The following is an 18,077-nucleotide window of genomic DNA, read 5'->3' on the forward strand; positions in this document are numbered from 1 at the left end:
GATAAAAAGTTACTTTAAAAGATGGACATATTTCCTTTGAAACCATGATTCAAAAGAGTAGATAAAATACCAAATCTACATTTGCGATTATAAGCGTTTTCTACATCAAAGGAAATGGAGACACGATGATTTCGGCGAACAAATGCTTTGCGTATTTGGATCTCGAGCAGGATATTATATGTGAACGTCCTCTTCGAAAACTACTCTAACTGTGGAATGCATGCCTTCTTGTCCATTCAAAAATTAACTGGGCATTGACCCATACGTTCTAGAATTGCACAAACAACTTGTGAGCGCAATAGGTTTGTAGTGCAGAGGTTTAGAGGAAACCTTACCAAGTTTAAGGATTGGAATCACAATAGCTTAGTGCCATTGTGAAGGGAACTTCTGTCCCTTCACAATGGGAAGGAGGATAGGTAAATGGCATTGTAAGTTGTAGTGATTCCATTCGGCCCGGGACTGGAATTATGTGCTTTAGATAAGGCCAACTGCAGTTCATGCATGCTGAACTCGGAATTGTAGGGAAAGGATCTTTGGGTGGAAAAACGCAAAACCTTCCGTTCCGCGCGATTTTTAGTCACCACGAATGCAGGCTGGTATGAATTAGACGAGGAAACTTGTGTGAAGGCTTTCCCGAGAGTATTGGCAACGTCTAAGGGAGAGAAAACCGTTCCACTTCCTATCTTCAATAAAGGAAAAGAAAAACTGTATTGTCTGTTTGTAGCTTTCACCTTCTTCCGAAGAAATGTGCTTTAAGTAGAGGATGTAATTGATGAGATGAAGCGAATCCATGATTCACACTCATACTGTTGGCGAATTCGCCATGCATTGGTTCTGGCAAGTTTAAAAGCAATAAGAATCTCTGTTGAAGGGTAGGTAACTATGAAAAATGTTCCATCGTTTCTTTTGTTCCTTGTGACTTTACGCAAGCTTCATTCCTCCACGGTCTATGAAATATTCGTAAACGTGTGGAACATTTGGGGATGCTGTTATTAGCTGCGTATATAATGCAATTAATAACATTTTGCACTGCTTCCATTATGTCGTAAGTATTAATCATAGTCTCGGTAATTACTGCCAGCTCTGTGAAAGTTGCCGAATCTGCCAGCTGGAATAGGAGACGTAGAGGACACTGAGTCGTACCACCGCTATCTGCTTGGGAGACTATAATAGGATAGTGATCACTTTTGCAGAGATCTCCACTAATAGCGAAGTTCAATAATGGCAGGAGTTCAGGAGAACATATGGTGAAGTCGAGACTGTGGATGGTACGTTAGGACTTGAAGTATGTTTTTAATTCATTATTGAGCAGGCAGAGACAATTATTTATTAGAAACTGTTCAATCTGTCGCCTACGAGAATTTGTACTATTCGAACCCCACATGGAACTATGAACATTGAAGCCGCCTATTATCAGTAAAGGTGGAAGAAGCTGGTCCACCAAATTGTTAAGTGCCTGTTGGCTAATGACATCATGAGGTGGTGGATACATACAGCAGACTGTAACCAATGTTCAAGTGTGAACTTGTACACCTCCAGCCTGTGGAGAAGTATGTTAAGAGGTGTGCTCGAATATAGATTTGATGTCAAGATACAAACAACTCCAGTGCCTGCATCTTTCTGAACACAGTTGTAGCCACCTAATTTTAATGAATATCGGGTGTCCAAAGTTTCCTGAAAACCAAAACAAGTAGGGTGAAAAGTGATGATAATGGCCTTGCTGTCATGAAGTTTGGACCGCATGCCTCGACTGTTCCCAGAAAGGAAGGTACCCATTAAGAGCGATGCGTCGCAGAAGAATTATTAGGAACAACGACAGGAGTTGCAAAAATGTCGCGACCCATTTCAAATTCAAATTCATCCTCAGAAGAATGGAATTTGACTATTTGGTATGCCACCAAAAATAGACGTCAATTTCATATGGGCTATACTTTGATTACCAAGTCCCAAAGCTACGGAATTTTCAATAGCTGATTTCTTAAATTGTGAAGAAAGATTTATCTTCAAGAGTCTATGTTTTGCAAACTTAAGTTTCAATGATTTATTTGATTTTGATGGTTTCGCTTAGGTTTTTCTTCCTGGCTTCTCAGTGTCATGAGCGTTAACCGTAGATTTATCAGTATCAGAATTAGATGAAGGTTTTGAAATGGTATGCGATTCGTATTTTTAGCACAGTTGGAACATGTACAGTAGAGTGGAACGAAAATGGCCTTAAAAAACTTTTTTTAGATTTGAGTTTGGTAATAGTGCGAAAAAGTTGCCTTTTAGGTTCAAAAACATTTTTTTTTTATAATTTGGTTGAAGTATTACATTATTTTGAGGTGCCGCAAAAAGTTTGAAATTTGTAAAAAAATTGAAAAAACGGAATTTTTTAAAATGGGCCTTTAAAAATTTTTCTTAGATTTTAGTTTAATAATTGTGGGGAAAAGTTAGCTTTTATGTTCAAAAAGAATAAAAGGAAATTCGGTTCCAATACAACAATATCTCGAGTGTTGCAAAGAGCTTAAAGTTTGTAAAAAAAATTATAAACTTTGATAAAATATTTTTATGATTTTTCTTTCATATAATGTTAAAAAGGATGATTTTAAATATATATAGAAGCATTACAACTGGAAAAAATTATTAATTACAAAGTACAATTATAAAAAAATATTTTTAATGTCAAATTTTGCGTTTCTTACTTCTGTATCCCTAATGAATACAAAAGTTACAGTTGCAAAATATCTGTTTCTACTTCATTGCTACATTAAACTTTGTTTTTAATTAAATTTTGGCATATTCACACGCGAGTCAATTTTTGCTCTTATGTATCCTTCTCTTGCGAGTGAACCACTGATATTTTGAGTCGATTTGGCCACTAGTTTCACAGCTCTTTCCACTGCTTGCATGAGACAAGGAAGTCGGGGAACGTCGATAACTGAGCCCCTATACTATTAGGTTCAGTTACAGATGTCTTATAAAGTCTTTCAGAGAATCACTGGAAACATGTTTTAACAAAGGAGGTTCAGTTACGTCATTTTCCAGCCATGTGATCATGTCGATGTAATCCTTTGCATCGAAGTTTATCTTTGGAACATTAAATCTCCTGACTCTTTTACTTTCTGTTCTTGCTTTTAAAACACGTCGTAAACCAAAAGTTCTCTTCGAATTTTACCACTTAGCAGGGACAAAAGGATATTTTCTGAAGCAGCAAAGTACCCATTTCTTTGAATAATCTGGTCTATAACGTGCTTGAAATCGTTAGAGAGATAGCGTGAATATGAAATAAAATTAAAAAGATGTTTGGAACCATAAGTATATGAAAGTTTTAACTTAATATTAAACTACACAAGCACCTGGTAGTTTTATCCCTTCTTGTCTATTTGATGGATCTGGTTGATTTGCCTGTTTTTGTAAAGAACACTGTTGTTCTTCAGCCATTCAGTTCTTTGCCATTGTCGCCAGTAATCGTTTCTGATGCGTTAGTATTTTTTGTCCGATCTTGATTAAACTTAATTTTTCTCTGCAGTTCCTTATTCTTTCTTGCTTCTTTCTTCCACAAAGCGCTAGTGGTAACAATATCATCTATAACCATTTTCCTGTTAGAGCGTTGACCGTTTATAAACTTTTGTTCCATAACTGGCACTTTATTTTTTTCTTTTATACAAGCCAGCAATATCAAATCAACACTTAGCTTCTCTAAATTCTTTGAGGTAGGAATCAAACTTTATCTGAACATTTTCTGCTTTTAGACTTTAATAAATTCCTGTATTTAGCATGATAAACTTTTATCATTTGTGAAATTCTTTTGCTAGAAGCAACGGGAATAGAAGCTCTTGACTATATTTGTTTCATTATGGGAACTAAAGTGTCACATATTTCACTTACAGAAGGATCCTTCTCTGAAGCAATTTTGAGGTTATGCTTAATATAACAGTAGCACTTCATAATAGATTCGTAAGCAGGGAGTTCAACTTCAAGCAAATCACTAAATTTCCCAAAAATATAAAGCTCCGACATTTATCTTGTTTTCACTAATTTAGACTGAGCCGTTTTTAATCACAGCAAAGCACACGAGCGCACAAACTAACTAATCAATTACACAATAGACGGAGCGGCGACACAAACTCAACTGAACTCGGCTGAATTGAGACCAGGCCTGTCCTTGTCAGACCGAACGCAAGAAAAATATCCGCTTTACCTCAAAAACAACCGCTCCGGTGACGATTCATTGCCATGTCAGTGCAATAATAAAACTGTTTTTATATTTCTATTCATATGATAATGCCTATTTAAAGCTTTTTATTTTCATAATCAAGGCACGCAATTTATGAAACTTTAACGTCCTTGCGACACCTTAGAATGTACTTCAATATTTTTTTATATTTTTTATTTATATTATCTATATCAAAAGGTAACTTTTCCGCGCTATTACAAATTAAAAATCAGAAGTTGATTGTTTCGTAAAAAAAACCCTTTAAAATGTATCAAAAATTTCTTCTTTTTTTTTTTTTTTTTTTTTAACTTTTGCATCCTTGCGGCACCTCAAGATCTACTCCAAAAATTTTCATATTTATTTTATCTACTCCAAAAGGCAACTTTTCCGCACTATTTCGAATTAAAAATCAAAAACTGATTTTTTCGTTCCACCCTAATGTACAGTTTTCACAGAAGTTCTTCCGGACAAAGGATGAATAGCTAATACCAGGTGAAAGGGTTTGAGAAAGAACTTTCTTTCGGGCTTCTGGGTATATTTATTCTTTAATTTTAATTGCGGTAATTTGCATCTCAAGTTTCCACCAAAGGCACGAGCGGGAGAAGGACGTATGATCACCTTTGCAGTTCACGCGCTTTTCTTGTACGGAACACTGCTAGCTCTCATGTCCTCTCTTAGTACATCGGGCACGAATAACAGTCCCGTAGCAATTTGCTTTCGAGTGCCCAAAATGCCGGCACTTAAAACATCTCATAGGGTTCGGTATATAGGGTCGGACTGGAAGCTTAATATACGTCTTCTGGTAATTTAGGTGGCAATGTTTAGTTTCGAGGGTTTGTCCGTCTCACTTAATAGTAATTCGGTGAATGTATGTAACACCTTGGGATTTTAATTCCTCAGTAATTAAATCTACGAGTACTAAGAGATTTAATATCTCACAAAAGTTATGACACCTTTTGAAGTGTTTAATGACAGGTGAGGGGTAATAAGAACCATTATAGTTGACAGAGCTTTTGTTTTTCGTAATTACTGAGCTTGCTTTCGAGTGTTAATCTCTATCAGCAAGTCGCCAAAACGCATTTTGCTGATGAACTTGCGTCACCAATTATGGCACTGATAGCCTTTTGTACCAGAAACGTAGATACTGTTTCAAATGTCTCGTTCCTTTCTGAAATGCGTTTTACAATGTAAAACCGATAAAAATAATGGCCACTTAAAAGTTTGAGGAATAATATGTTGCCCACTGAAGGGACCCTTATTACGAAGAGCCATACAATTTAAAAAGAAATTCGGGTCCGACGACATCACCCGCGACGGTACCGAGCAAGGGAAGGAGCCACCGGATCTGGCCAATTACAGCCTCGACGCTTACCTTAGTGTTTACATGCTCGGTGTCAACCCCAGGGACAATGACCACCCTTAACGCAAATCAAAAGAAGTGACCCGTTCGCTTGATTCCTAACAGCTGGCTACCGGCAAATTGATACACTAGAGATCACAGCGCACCACCCGTCTAATGCCAGGCACTGCCAGCACGTGGAGTTTTGGCTGTTCATGAGAAGCAAGAAGCAAATAAAGCGACGACCGCTTCTCATGCAGAGCTTCCTCGCTTGCTGTCGAGGGAAGGAAGAGAGACAGCAGGCTGAGGGGAAGAGAAGGGTACCTCGGGGTCGTGATGCCCTTAACACCGGAAAAAGGTGTTCCTCTGAGGGGATTTGAATGTGGGATATATCGTATTTATTATTATTTGTCTTTATCTCCAATGAGTTCTCCATTTAAACTTAAAACATACCGATAGTTTATCGATTTGACGATCAATCAGTTCTAGATTAAAAAGAGCTTCCGATCAATAGCATTACAATGAAACTGATTCGGAAAATGAAAACGGGAATGATATGATTTCAAGTAAAAAAAAAGCAATTCTATCAAACTGATTATGATTTAAAATAATTTCAAACATGAACAGAATTGAGTATGCGATTATGTTTTATCTCATTGTTCTTAGAAGATTTTTTTCTTTTACTGATTTGCTTTTATAGTTTGAGTTCTATATAACTTTTAAAATACATTTCTTATTCAATTATTATTTTGCATATTTTCAGTTCCATAATACAAATTTTTACAATGCGAAATAGCCCGAAACAATATATATATTTTATTAAATAATTGGGCTTATACTATCGTGAAATCGAGGCGTATTTTCTACAGCTTATTGGCATTTATGCGAATTTCACATGAATACCTAAAAAATTAAAATCTCCATCTCTATTATTGTATTGTAATATCTTTTTACATTTTGTCATACTTAAGACTAATAGTTTACGCGCTGCTGAATTATTATTTTTTAATATCATTTTCATGTCCTAAAACTAATCATATTTAAACCTTTTTACAGTTGTATTTCTAAACTATATTTTTACAGTAGTATTTCTAAAGTCGTAATACGTAAATTATACTGTGGTGACGCTTTATAAGCCAGATAACAGCTACGAGACATGAGAAATTTCTTTTGTCTTGTGGTCATGTTACTCGGCTACGAACCCAAAGGTTGCGAGTTCGATCCTCGCCTATCACCAATAGCAACATTGGTGACCCGATGACGCAAATTACGCAAACCTTCATACAACTGTTGTGGCGCCCTCTACCAGCAATAAATAAAAAAAAATGAAGCTGATAAATAATCAGCCAATAAAAAAAAAATGAAGCTGATAAATAGTCAGCCAATAAAAAATGCAGCTGATAAATAATCAGCCAATAAATAAATGAAGCTGATAAATAATCAGCCAATAAAAAAAAAAATGGATAAGGCGCAATAGCCAATATATCACCACTAATAACAGCAAAAACAGGACAAAAAAAAAACGTTCGTCTCACCTCCGACGAACTGAAGGGGGAGTAATGTGGTGACGCTTTATAAGCCAGATAACAGCTACGAGACATGAGAAATTTCTTTTGTCTTGTGGTCATGTTACTCGGCTACGAACCCAAAGGTTGCGAGTTCGATCCTCGCCTATCACCAATAGCAACCATACATTTAATTTTTTTTTTTAAATCTCAAAAACATCGAAATTAAGAAATATATTATTTAGATAATCTTAGATTTTTAAACTCCGGATTTCAAAGAAAGTGTCTTATTAAGAGTATAAAAAGATATTACTGATGTTATTTTTCGTTAGTGAAGATTCACAGGATTTCAAATTTAATAAATCAACACAAACAACGCTAAAAAGTTTTAAAAAATTATTTCGTTACCTGAAGGAATGATAAAATTGAATATTAATATAGAAGGTGAAATAGATCGAAATGCTGAACTATCATAAGTAAAACGCAATTCCTAGATACATCATTTCGCTCTCTTGAAGAGATTAACAATGTTATTTTTATTATTAAATAGAAGAAAAAGCGTAAAAGTTTTATTGTATCAAGTGCAAGTTAAACTTAGATTTTACTTTTATCTGAAATAATTTCATATCGTGTGTTAAAAGGCGATTTACAATTAAAAATCCAATAAAAAATAAAATCGCGATAAAGAAAAATATCGATTTATCTTGTACCATATATTTCTATATTGAAATCTGATCATCGTATGATCTTCATGCACACAGTCCATCATTTTGCAATTATAATAACAATATTTCATAAATATCTCTCAAATTTTGTTACTAAATATTTCTTTGATTATGTATAGTAAAATAATTATTATTAATTGTCATTTTTAATGAACATTTCAAATTATTTTTTAGAAGTTTACTTTCAACAAAGCCTATCTGAATATGCATAAGTTAAAAGAAACCCAAGATTTTTAAAATTGACTTTTCATGTAAATTTTATAATTGGTGGTACAACGAGAGGTGGCCAAGGTGGATGCCTATGCCCTATGAGTCAATCTTGGGATGCCTCTCGGAAACAAAATGTTATTTTTGTTTCATTTTATTGAACTAAATATGACCAAATGGAAGGGGAGGGGAAATTCTATGGCTTGAGCATCATTTATCATCACATCGCCATTAATATTGAAGTGATGAATTGTTTCAGTTTTTCTCCAAAGGCTAATTGCTTTTGGAAATTTTCTTAAAATTGATCCCAATATAAATTGTCGAAGGAAATGATTGAAATTGCCTCTGTGCTACGTATTTACTCCAATATCACAATATATGCTTTGAAAAATGAATAAAATCATTGTTAACATTAAGAAAACTTATGACTAGTCCTGCATATTAAAAAAATAATCACTTTCAGAAGTGGTTTGCTTTGTTTTGTGCACTTAAAATAAGAGATCCTTTAGTTTTATTCTTACGTTACTTGGACATTAAGTTACATGTAGATTTTGCACAACATTAGTATGTTAAAGAATAATACGATATCGTTATCAACAGACATGCATCTGCTTCCACATCTCAGAACACACAGTACACAAGCCCACATTCAGTCCAGGTTGATTGTTACCGTATTTGCGTAAGTTATAGATGCCACATTTTGTACGATTACGCTCGATAACTCAGATGCTCTCGAGTCCGTTTTGGGACTTCATAATTTTATTCACCAGTTAATCGTAAACATAAAAGTTTGAACGTATTTGCCATAGCATTTGTTGCAACCTCACAAGTACAAAAACAACCTTACAAGTGCGAGTTGCAACCTTACAAGCTATATTTAGGAGGAGGAACAAATATTTTATTTATAACCGTAATCGCAGAATTGATTCTTCGTTTTCAGAGGTATAATACCTTATTGGAAAATTTAAAGTACTAAATTTAAGTTCATTTATGGTTATGTTATAGGTCTTTTTAAAGATTTGCATTGAAAGAAAATAAAAGAAAGACACTTAACTACCTTAAATATTTATTAAAAAAATAATTTGTCAATAAACATAAAAATAATGGACATGCATTGCATATACACAGTCATAAAACATTTACACTAATATTCAACCAGATCAGGAAAGAAAGGCCGAATATCAAATGTTTATTAAAATGTTAGACTTTAAACAAAATACAACGAATTTTTTTTAAATGTACGGAATAGAACGTAAAAAAAAGAACAAGAAAATAAATACATAGCATCTAAAAACGTTTGTAATATATTGAAGGACCATCGCTTTCCCGATGTAGTTTGGATTTTAACTTCGTTACCAATGAGGGGCAACAACCATGCCTGTTTGGGGTACCTGGTTCTTCACATAACCTTTTCTTTTGATCGTCAGGGCTCCATTCACTAAATGTTGTATTTTCTGGGCATGTAAAAACTTCCTCAGAATTTTCTTCATATTTAAGGAAAATGGGTCGGGTTTTCATTTTACGGATGTATTGTCTCAACTTCCAACTCTGCCATTTTCTTTTCAAAAAATTCCTCTCTTCTGGTGATAAATTATCTGTTTCTTTACTTTTAACAGTAGGAGTGAGGGATAAATTTATATTGCACAGTGGGGTTTGAGAATAGATTGCTGAAGGGAATGCTTCTGTTTTTGGAATTTCTGCCTCAAGTTCCAAAATAGCTGGAGAGTTTTCGAGTTGCTTTTCTGGCAATTTATGCGATATCTCTGCAGTTTTTATTTCATCATTTTCAGTTTGGATTTTCGGAGGAGAAAGCGATAACTTTAGCTTGCATGGCGGACTCGTTTGTAGTGAAGTGTATAGTTTTTTATATCTATGACATTCAAATGGGGAACTCTGTGCATCTCTCTTTCTGATGATGTCTGTTTGCGCAATTTTATTTAAACGAGAAAACTTAGAATCGTTTATTTTTCGGAACAAACCTACTGCCTGAAGCATCCATAATGTTCTCTCGGTGATTTTGAGAATAGAATAGATGTAGATATCGATGAAATCTTTTATACACAAACAGTAAAACAGAAGCGCGAATATCCACAATTTTTTTACCATTTGTGCGATGTCTAAGAAATGACGAAACATGTTTGTAAAAATGGTGCTTTGGACCTTGAAATAATCTTGACATTCAGGCATCTGTAGGGGGAAAATAAAAAAGAAAATAAGCTATGCAATACTTAAATTATTTTATTAAAATTCGCTTAAAATATTTTTTAGAAATCATTGCTAATCTGATACAAATTTTTCTCAATTCATAGGATTAAAAACAGAAACTAAATTAATATTCTGAATGACAGAAACTGGATTTGCTTTAGATAGCAATGCTGCGATCAAGTATCAACATAATTTTAATATACGAGCATTTTCAGTTATGACTTGGAAATCTAAATCCCTTAAAACTTGAACGAGATTTGGCATATTTGCTCGATTCATCCTGAAAAGAACTAATTATTAACTTTTGTTCACCAAACCAGCGTGAATACTTTCCCAGGCTATTACATTATTTTTGTATTTGTTTAGGATAATAATTTACAAACTATGCAATTATAATCCATAATCGGAGTAATTCTGACTAAAAGACTGACTTTTCTGGTAATATGCTAAAGGATAATGCGACTTCGCGTCGGACATAGATTATGAAAATTCCAAATTTATAGAATTAATTCTTTTTGAAACAGTTAATATTTTTTTCCAGAAATGATTAAAGCGTGTTCATAAGACAATGAAAGCAAGCTTAAAGCTGATTAAATTTATTTAAAAAATCTGTAACCGATTTTTAAAGAATAAAAGAAGCCCATATTATTAGCATTTGCTTACGATTTCGAATCATTTTAAAACTCATGCTAAATAGATTACTTCAAAATTAATCAAAGTTTCATCAAAGTTTTTCTAGTTATAAAAAAGCAATACAATTTCACTGCATCGAATCGTGGGATGTAGAAAAATGTTTCATGAACAATTAAAGTTCAATAATCGATGCTTGAGACTGTCAATTACAAACGATGTTGAAATTCATTAAAAGACAAACGAGTGTCGTTTGGTATAAAAAAGCAATACAATTTCACTGCATCGAATCGTGGGATGTAGGAAAATGTTTCATGAACAATTAAAGTTCAATAATCGATGCTTGAGACTGTCAATTACAAACGATGTTGAAATTCATTAAAAGACTGAAACGAGTGTCGTTTGGTATAAAAAAGCAATACAATTTCACTGCATCGAATCGTGGGATGTAGGAAAATGTTTCATGAACAATTAAAGTTCAATAATCGATGCTTGAGACTCAATTAAAAACGATGTTGAAATTCATTAAAAGACTGAAACGAGTGTCGTTAGGTGTGCTAGAGAAGAATTTTAGCTGTTTGTGCAAAATTAATTTTGGATCATAAAATGATATAATTTCTGTGTTATTTTTCTTAATCTAATAAGCCATAATCTACCTATGCTTTATTTATAGTTTTTTTCTTCAATTTCTTTTTTTTACCGTTGATAATCCGCATAGTCTTTATCAAGTTCAAATGATATGTATCAACTTATTTGGGAAAAATCTAAGAAATCTGAGGAAGACGAAATAACTAAAAGGCATACTAACGACTCAAACTTGCTCAGATATCAACATAGTTTCAGTGGTGAAGTAAGCAAATAATAAGATGTAAAGACAATCCCAAAATTTATGATAACATTAATGATTGTAGCAAATGTACGGTGGTATTCGTTCATATTTTACAAATGAATCAAGTGTCTACCAGTAGCATTATGGTGTAATGCGTACCGAATTAAGTAGAGCATTTGTATTAGCATTTTTCTGAAAAATTCATTCTGGTTAAGGATTATAAAATTCTATCGAGACCTTGGAACTTTTTAGAACCATATTTGATGAAAAATCGCAAAATATCGTCAATTTTGAATGGAATCATTTGTAAGACATCTTTTGAAGAATACACTGGATTGAGTCAAAGCCTCAACCTTCGAAGAATAAGGGTCCTCCTTTCAAATCCTGCTACCTACAGATCCACAGAAGGATACGATATTGCATAGGAAAGTCAAAGGAACAACAATCCTAAGTCATTTAATCCAGTAAGCTTAGTGTAAACTACAATCTTTAAGACTGTTGAGAATCCAATGTTTTACTCTTTGCTGCAAATGACTTTAAATTTACAAGAACACCCATTATATTCCGACGAATACACAGTTGATATCCAGGTATTTTCTAGATAATGCGATCTTCCTTAGAAATAATAGCGTCATATATTAAAAATATAAAAAAGAAGAAAATTTAAAATGATTTAGTTCACATTTTATCAATATAACCAAACGATTCTGACTATCACTGAAGTCAGAGTAGCAAATTTTATATAGTATTTATTTCCCTTCTCCAGTCTCAATCTTTGATATTTAGTTCACAGAAGAAATATTGCCTTTTTGATACCCCCCACTCCACCCAGATTGTTGTTAAAGCCATATATAACATCTTCGCTCATACCACTCTGTACCATTATAAATTGTTTTGACATATAGCTTACATTTGTATGTAAAATATAGATCTCTAAATTTCCATACAGAAACGCAATACAAAAAATTGTTTCTCGCTGAACAAATCATTTCAAAAACATAACTAAAAAATAACTAACAGATTTTATATGACGAAGAATATGAAATCTAATCTTTTAAAAATTTATCTTACGCGAAAAAAACGAACTTTCTTTCAATAAGTGCCACTGTATAAGGCTATTGAGATAATTGTGTTGAAACTGTTTGCTCCTAAGGTGATCGTTTATAGATTCCGACAGAATAAATAGCGCATCGAATTTAACATTAAAGTACTTATCAGCTTAAACAAGTTAGTAACAACCTTTTTCATTTCTACGAAGATAGACGAGGAGTCATTAATTCTCTTGTCCTGGGCGACGTAGAAATAACATCAATTTTATTACATATAACTGACAGGTATTATAATATAATACCTGTCTGTCGATGGTTATAATACTATAATATATGTCAGCTATTATAATATTGCATATAAATATCAATACATTTAATTGCAAAGATATTTGAACTAATACGCGCGCATTATATATAAGTAATAATTGAAATATTCTACGGGTTTTTTAGAAAAAGTTAAAACGGCTAACGATTTAAGGGTAATTGGTACTGTATTTTCATCATTCATAAAACCTAAGCACGAAATTTGTCATATTTTGTAAATACACAAGAAAGTCTATGGGACTACTCTTCTTCTGGTAGGAACGAATATGAAACAAAACATTTTATATAATTATTAATTTTAGATTCATTATTATGAAACAGTATTTTAGAGATATTATCAAAACAAATCGATCAGATTTCACTATTACATCGAAAAAATCAGGCTCTCTGATTTGTACATTTATTATTAAGCAGAAATAAAAACCTTAATTTTAAATTATTATTTTATCTTTATAAATATGAAAATAAGATTCATTGATTGCACATCACATTTCAATAGTCACTGAAAGTATCACCAGTTGAATCACAATATGATAGAAGTGGTAGCAGACTTGTATAGCTTTTTCGCATCACTCAGCATGGGGAGAGGGGGTCAATCCAAGTTTCAACAAATCAATAATTGAGATCCAGAAATGAGTTAAGGTAAAAGTCAAATAATCAAATGATGTTATTCTAAACACATAATACAATTACATTATTTGCTATAAATTATAAAGGGAAACTACCAAATGCAGCTAGCATTCACTCAAAATACAACTTATACTAGCTGCTATTTGTGGTTGATTTAATTTGTCAGGATATAATAAAATGAGTCATTTCAACATAGCAATGACATGAAAGTGTTAAAATATTTCTTAGATCAACAGGCAATATTTCAGGTTATCAAGTATCCGTCGTTTCGCTTCTTTGCATCTCCAATAGGGTGCACAATTTGAAGCCGTAGTAATAAAATATGTGACGAGCGTCTATTAAATTGATTGCACCCATTGGAAGATTAATGAGCTTAAGAATATAAGTGTATGAATTTAAAGTTTTCGTTAAAATGAATTAAATCTAAATTGTTTCTTTTGGAATAAGCGTCTGCTAAAATGCATAGAAACGAAATATGGGAAGTAAATGAAAACTTAAAAATAATCTTTTAAAAAAAGTTTGTTAATTTTTGAAAATATAGCTTTTTGCTGACCTAATTCAGGAATAATTAAAACATTTCTTTTGTATAAGAAAAACGAATGCAATTCAAGCAAAAGCAAAACATTTTGTCTAATAGAACGTTTATAGATGACAATCAAAGAATTTTCTATGTAGAGTGCCAAAACCAATTTCCCTAATTTAATTTTTAAATGAGAATTAATTAATAAATAATATTTATATTTTAAAGGAAATATCTTAAATGATTGTTTCTTAAATAAAGTTGCTCTCTGTACTAGAATTCCTTTATTTATACGTCAACAATATTTTATTTTTAGGATAGACTTATTACAGAAAAATAGGTTAAACTGTTTCATATTTAAAACAAAAAGCATTCTCATCTGAATAAGTTAAATATATATTATTCATGTCTTTATAATTATTAGTTTCTGTTTAAATCTGCAATAAGCTTTGGAAATAACTTAAATGCGATGATAAAATTTTAAGAACTAATAATTTCAGTTGCAAATAAAATGGAACAGCGGAAATTTCATCTTATTTAAACTGGTAGGGAGGCCAACAATTTTGAATACAGAAGTTCTGAATAATCGGGAAAATACAAATCAGTAAGCCAAGAAAAACTATTTGGCAAGTAAGTTAATAAGAATATTCCGTCTTTTTTTATCTCGCAGTTATCAAATTATACAAAAAATTCATTTAAGAAGCAAAACATTCGATTTTCATTTATCGTATAATTGTGAAATATTTGAACAATTGTACCGGATGTAACAATGTAACAATTTAATGTCAGTCAAAAGCTTTCACCTTTTTGATTAAATTGTTCAAAATTAAGGCTGAATTTTTTTAAAAAACAAGGAAACGACTGTATGTTAAAATAAACGAGTTTCGTTCGTTACTTAACGTTGAACCATACAAGAGTATATGTACACAATTGTGCAATTATATTTCCTATATAATTGTTTCGCAGTTCCATTTAACTTACAATGTAATATTCTAAATTAATGATGGCTTGTATTTTCATAAAAATCAGTTTTATAATGTGATTTCAATAAATAAGACAAATAATATACTTACTCCTCTTTATTCCAATAAAACAAGAGTTGACAATTGTAGAATTAACTCGCAGCATAATTTCCTAACGAATCACATTTTGATTTGTCTATAGTATTAGAAAAGAATAGTAGATTTTTTTTGCTTGAAATTTTCTTTTTACTTATCCTTTCCAGACTGAGGAAGTAGAAAGAGTAGCCTGGAACTTAATTAAAGGTTCGGGTTCAACACTAGAACTCCCAGATATCGACATAGACTAAAGGTGGGTTTACACGAGACTAACAGTTGCGCGCAATTGTTGTCTCTCTGCTGTTGTCCCTGTATTGTCCCCGTGTGAACAGTTGAGACAACGTCGATGGGACAATGGCTAATAGTTGTCTCGACGGGGCAACCATTTGCCATTGTCCCGTTGCAGTCACGTGATTTTCCTGAAGTAGGCGTCACCTTCTATTGCGCACAATAGTTGGCTTCGTGTGAACCCACCTTAAGATTCTAGCAGAGTTCGATCTGTCATTTTGACGGGCCCGTTTGTTCCAGTGTTAAGTCGCCCTGTTGGAATTTATGAGCAGATTGATTCAAACATACTTGTGGCATTAGCTCCAATATCTTTTCTAGGGGAAGTGATCTGTGGTCCTCAGTAGAAGAATAATTTAGTTGGCCCAAAAGTTCATGTTAAATCTTTGGCATTTTTAAGAAATTACTCGCTAGCTCAGATAGTATTTGGGTTTCCAAAATAACTGGGTAAAAAATAAAGAAAATAATACAGCGTTTATGCTAAATGCATTAAATATATTTAGAGCCAATTTATAAGGCAATTTAGAAAGAATGTTTTTATTTAAGAAAGACAACTAAAAAGTTAATTTATCAAGTCAACTGTTCCCATTTCAGAGATTGACTTAATATAAGCTTAAAGAAACATGATTAATTCCATATTTAATTTTCCACATATATTTTAATCGGAAATCCAACCGATCTAATAAGTACCTTTGCAGTGTTTTAATATAGCGGCTTCAAAAATTGCGTGCGATCGAAAATTAGAATCTCATCTCAAAATCTGCTGATCATGGAGCTGGGATTCCAATATTTAGTTTTAGTTTAGTTTAGTTATATTAACGACCCGTTTTTAAAGCAACACTAGGGCTATTTTCGGAAGGACCTCGTAATTTTGAACCGCGGTCAGATGATGAGGACGACACTTGAGCTGGCACCCCCTCTCCAAACTTCCACCCCAGACGAGCCGGAGGACGTTTGGCCAGGGCGGATTTAACGTGCTCAAGACAGCTCACACAACGGGTCTTTGGTGGAATTGAAGCACGAACCTCCAGTTCCGAAACCAAGACCTTATCACCAGGTCACCGTGGCCCTGAGATTCCAACAGCAATTCATTCAAAGACAACATTATTCAGGGTGGTCTTTTCGTAGTCTTACATATCCAATCTTATTTAAAAATATCAATGATTTTTAAAAAGGCGACTGAGGTAGCAATAAAAAAAGCCGCGGTGAGCTGGTGGTAAGATCTCTACGTTGGGATTGGAAGGATTTTGTTTCGATACCCGATTCTACCGAAGAACCTCCGTGTAAGCGGTTCTGCTGCACGTTAAATCTGTCGGGACCCAATGTCCTCCAGTTGGCGAGATGCGGGCGTTTGAAGAGGGAGGTGCCGGTTGAGGTGCTGTCCGCATCATCTGATCGCGGTTCAAATTTACGAGGTATAAAAGTAGTCCTAGTGTTACTTTGAAATGGGACGTTAATATCACTAAACAAAGCAGCTCAAAACACTATGTGTACTTGAACAACAATGAGAAATAGCTCAATTCGCCTTTAGTGGGCGCTGTAGCATGTGTGAAATAGCTGAAAAATTGGATGTTGATTTTAAGATACCATTGCTTCTGTTCTCACAAGCAAACCGACAAAATCATTCTTCGGTGCCTTGTGAGCAATATTTTAACAGAGCCATTCTCTTGAATCACTTCATTAAAAACCTAAAACAGAGACTCCGAATCTTCTGTCTAAACCAGACATAAGCGATGGCGATGAAACTGCTTAGAAGGAAATAATAAATATTTACCAAGGCCTCATCGATTATTCTGCCATATCTGCCGCGCAAAAATGAAAGCAAATCATTATTAACTCTTTGGGTACATTTGAGGTATCAGAACGTTCCGTATTTGTTTAGGTTTCCTTTTTTTTTTTTTTTTTTTTTTTTTTTTTTTTGTAATTCTAATTATCTTAAGTTATCTCAGTATCATGCAGCAGTATATATTCTGAAAAATAAGAAATAAAATTTACCAAGAGTGTCTAGAAAAATAAATGTTGATAAATAGTAAATAGTTTTTGAGTTTTTTGAATTAGTGAGTACATTGAAACATCCATTTGATAATATTTTTCCAAATAATTATCATATATATTTTATCTATATTTTTTTGTAATGTGTAAATAAAAATTATGAAAGCGTAATTTTGTTTGTTTTCTTTTAATGATATCTACAAATTAAAATGAAATAACTGATTCATAAGTTGCAAAGTTTGAAAAAAAAGGTATCTATACCTTTTATATTTCATAATTTGAAATTGTAAACATAATTTATTCAATATATATTAATTTGAGTTTCATGTTCTTTCCTCTGAGCAAATTGAAAACATCAAAGTCTTAGTATTAATAAAAATCATTACATAAGAAAAAAAATTTAATAATTTTATTAATAAGCTTTAAAATATTAACTTATCTAAAAGAAATAATTATTTTTTAAAATAACTATATTCATAAGATTCAACATTCAACAATATTTAAATAATATGTAAAAAAGAACAAATGTAATTTTTCAAAAACACTGCCATAGTCATTTGTCAAAATGTATCCTTTGGATAAAA

General features: G+C 32.8%; 1 protein-coding gene across 1 annotated transcript; it reads right to left on the minus strand.

Annotated features, from left to right (window-relative positions):
- Positions 1 to 9,038: 9,038 nt before the first annotated feature.
- On the minus strand, positions 9,039 to 15,520 carry LOC129958892 (uncharacterized). Its single transcript, XM_056071616.1, has 2 exons — positions 15,232 to 15,520; positions 9,039 to 10,158 (listed from the first exon to the last, which is right to left on the minus strand). Exon 2 carries the CDS (start codon positions 10,156 to 10,158, stop codon positions 9,259 to 9,261), a length of 900 nt encoding a protein of 299 aa, XP_055927591.1. The 5' UTR covers positions 15,232 to 15,520; the 3' UTR covers positions 9,039 to 9,258.
- Positions 15,521 to 18,077: the final 2,557 nt, after the last annotated feature.

Source organism: Argiope bruennichi, chromosome X1, assembly GCF_947563725.1.
Source record: "Argiope bruennichi chromosome X1, qqArgBrue1.1, whole genome shotgun sequence".
NCBI classification, from domain to species: Eukaryota; Metazoa; Arthropoda; class Arachnida; order Araneae; family Araneidae; genus Argiope; species Argiope bruennichi.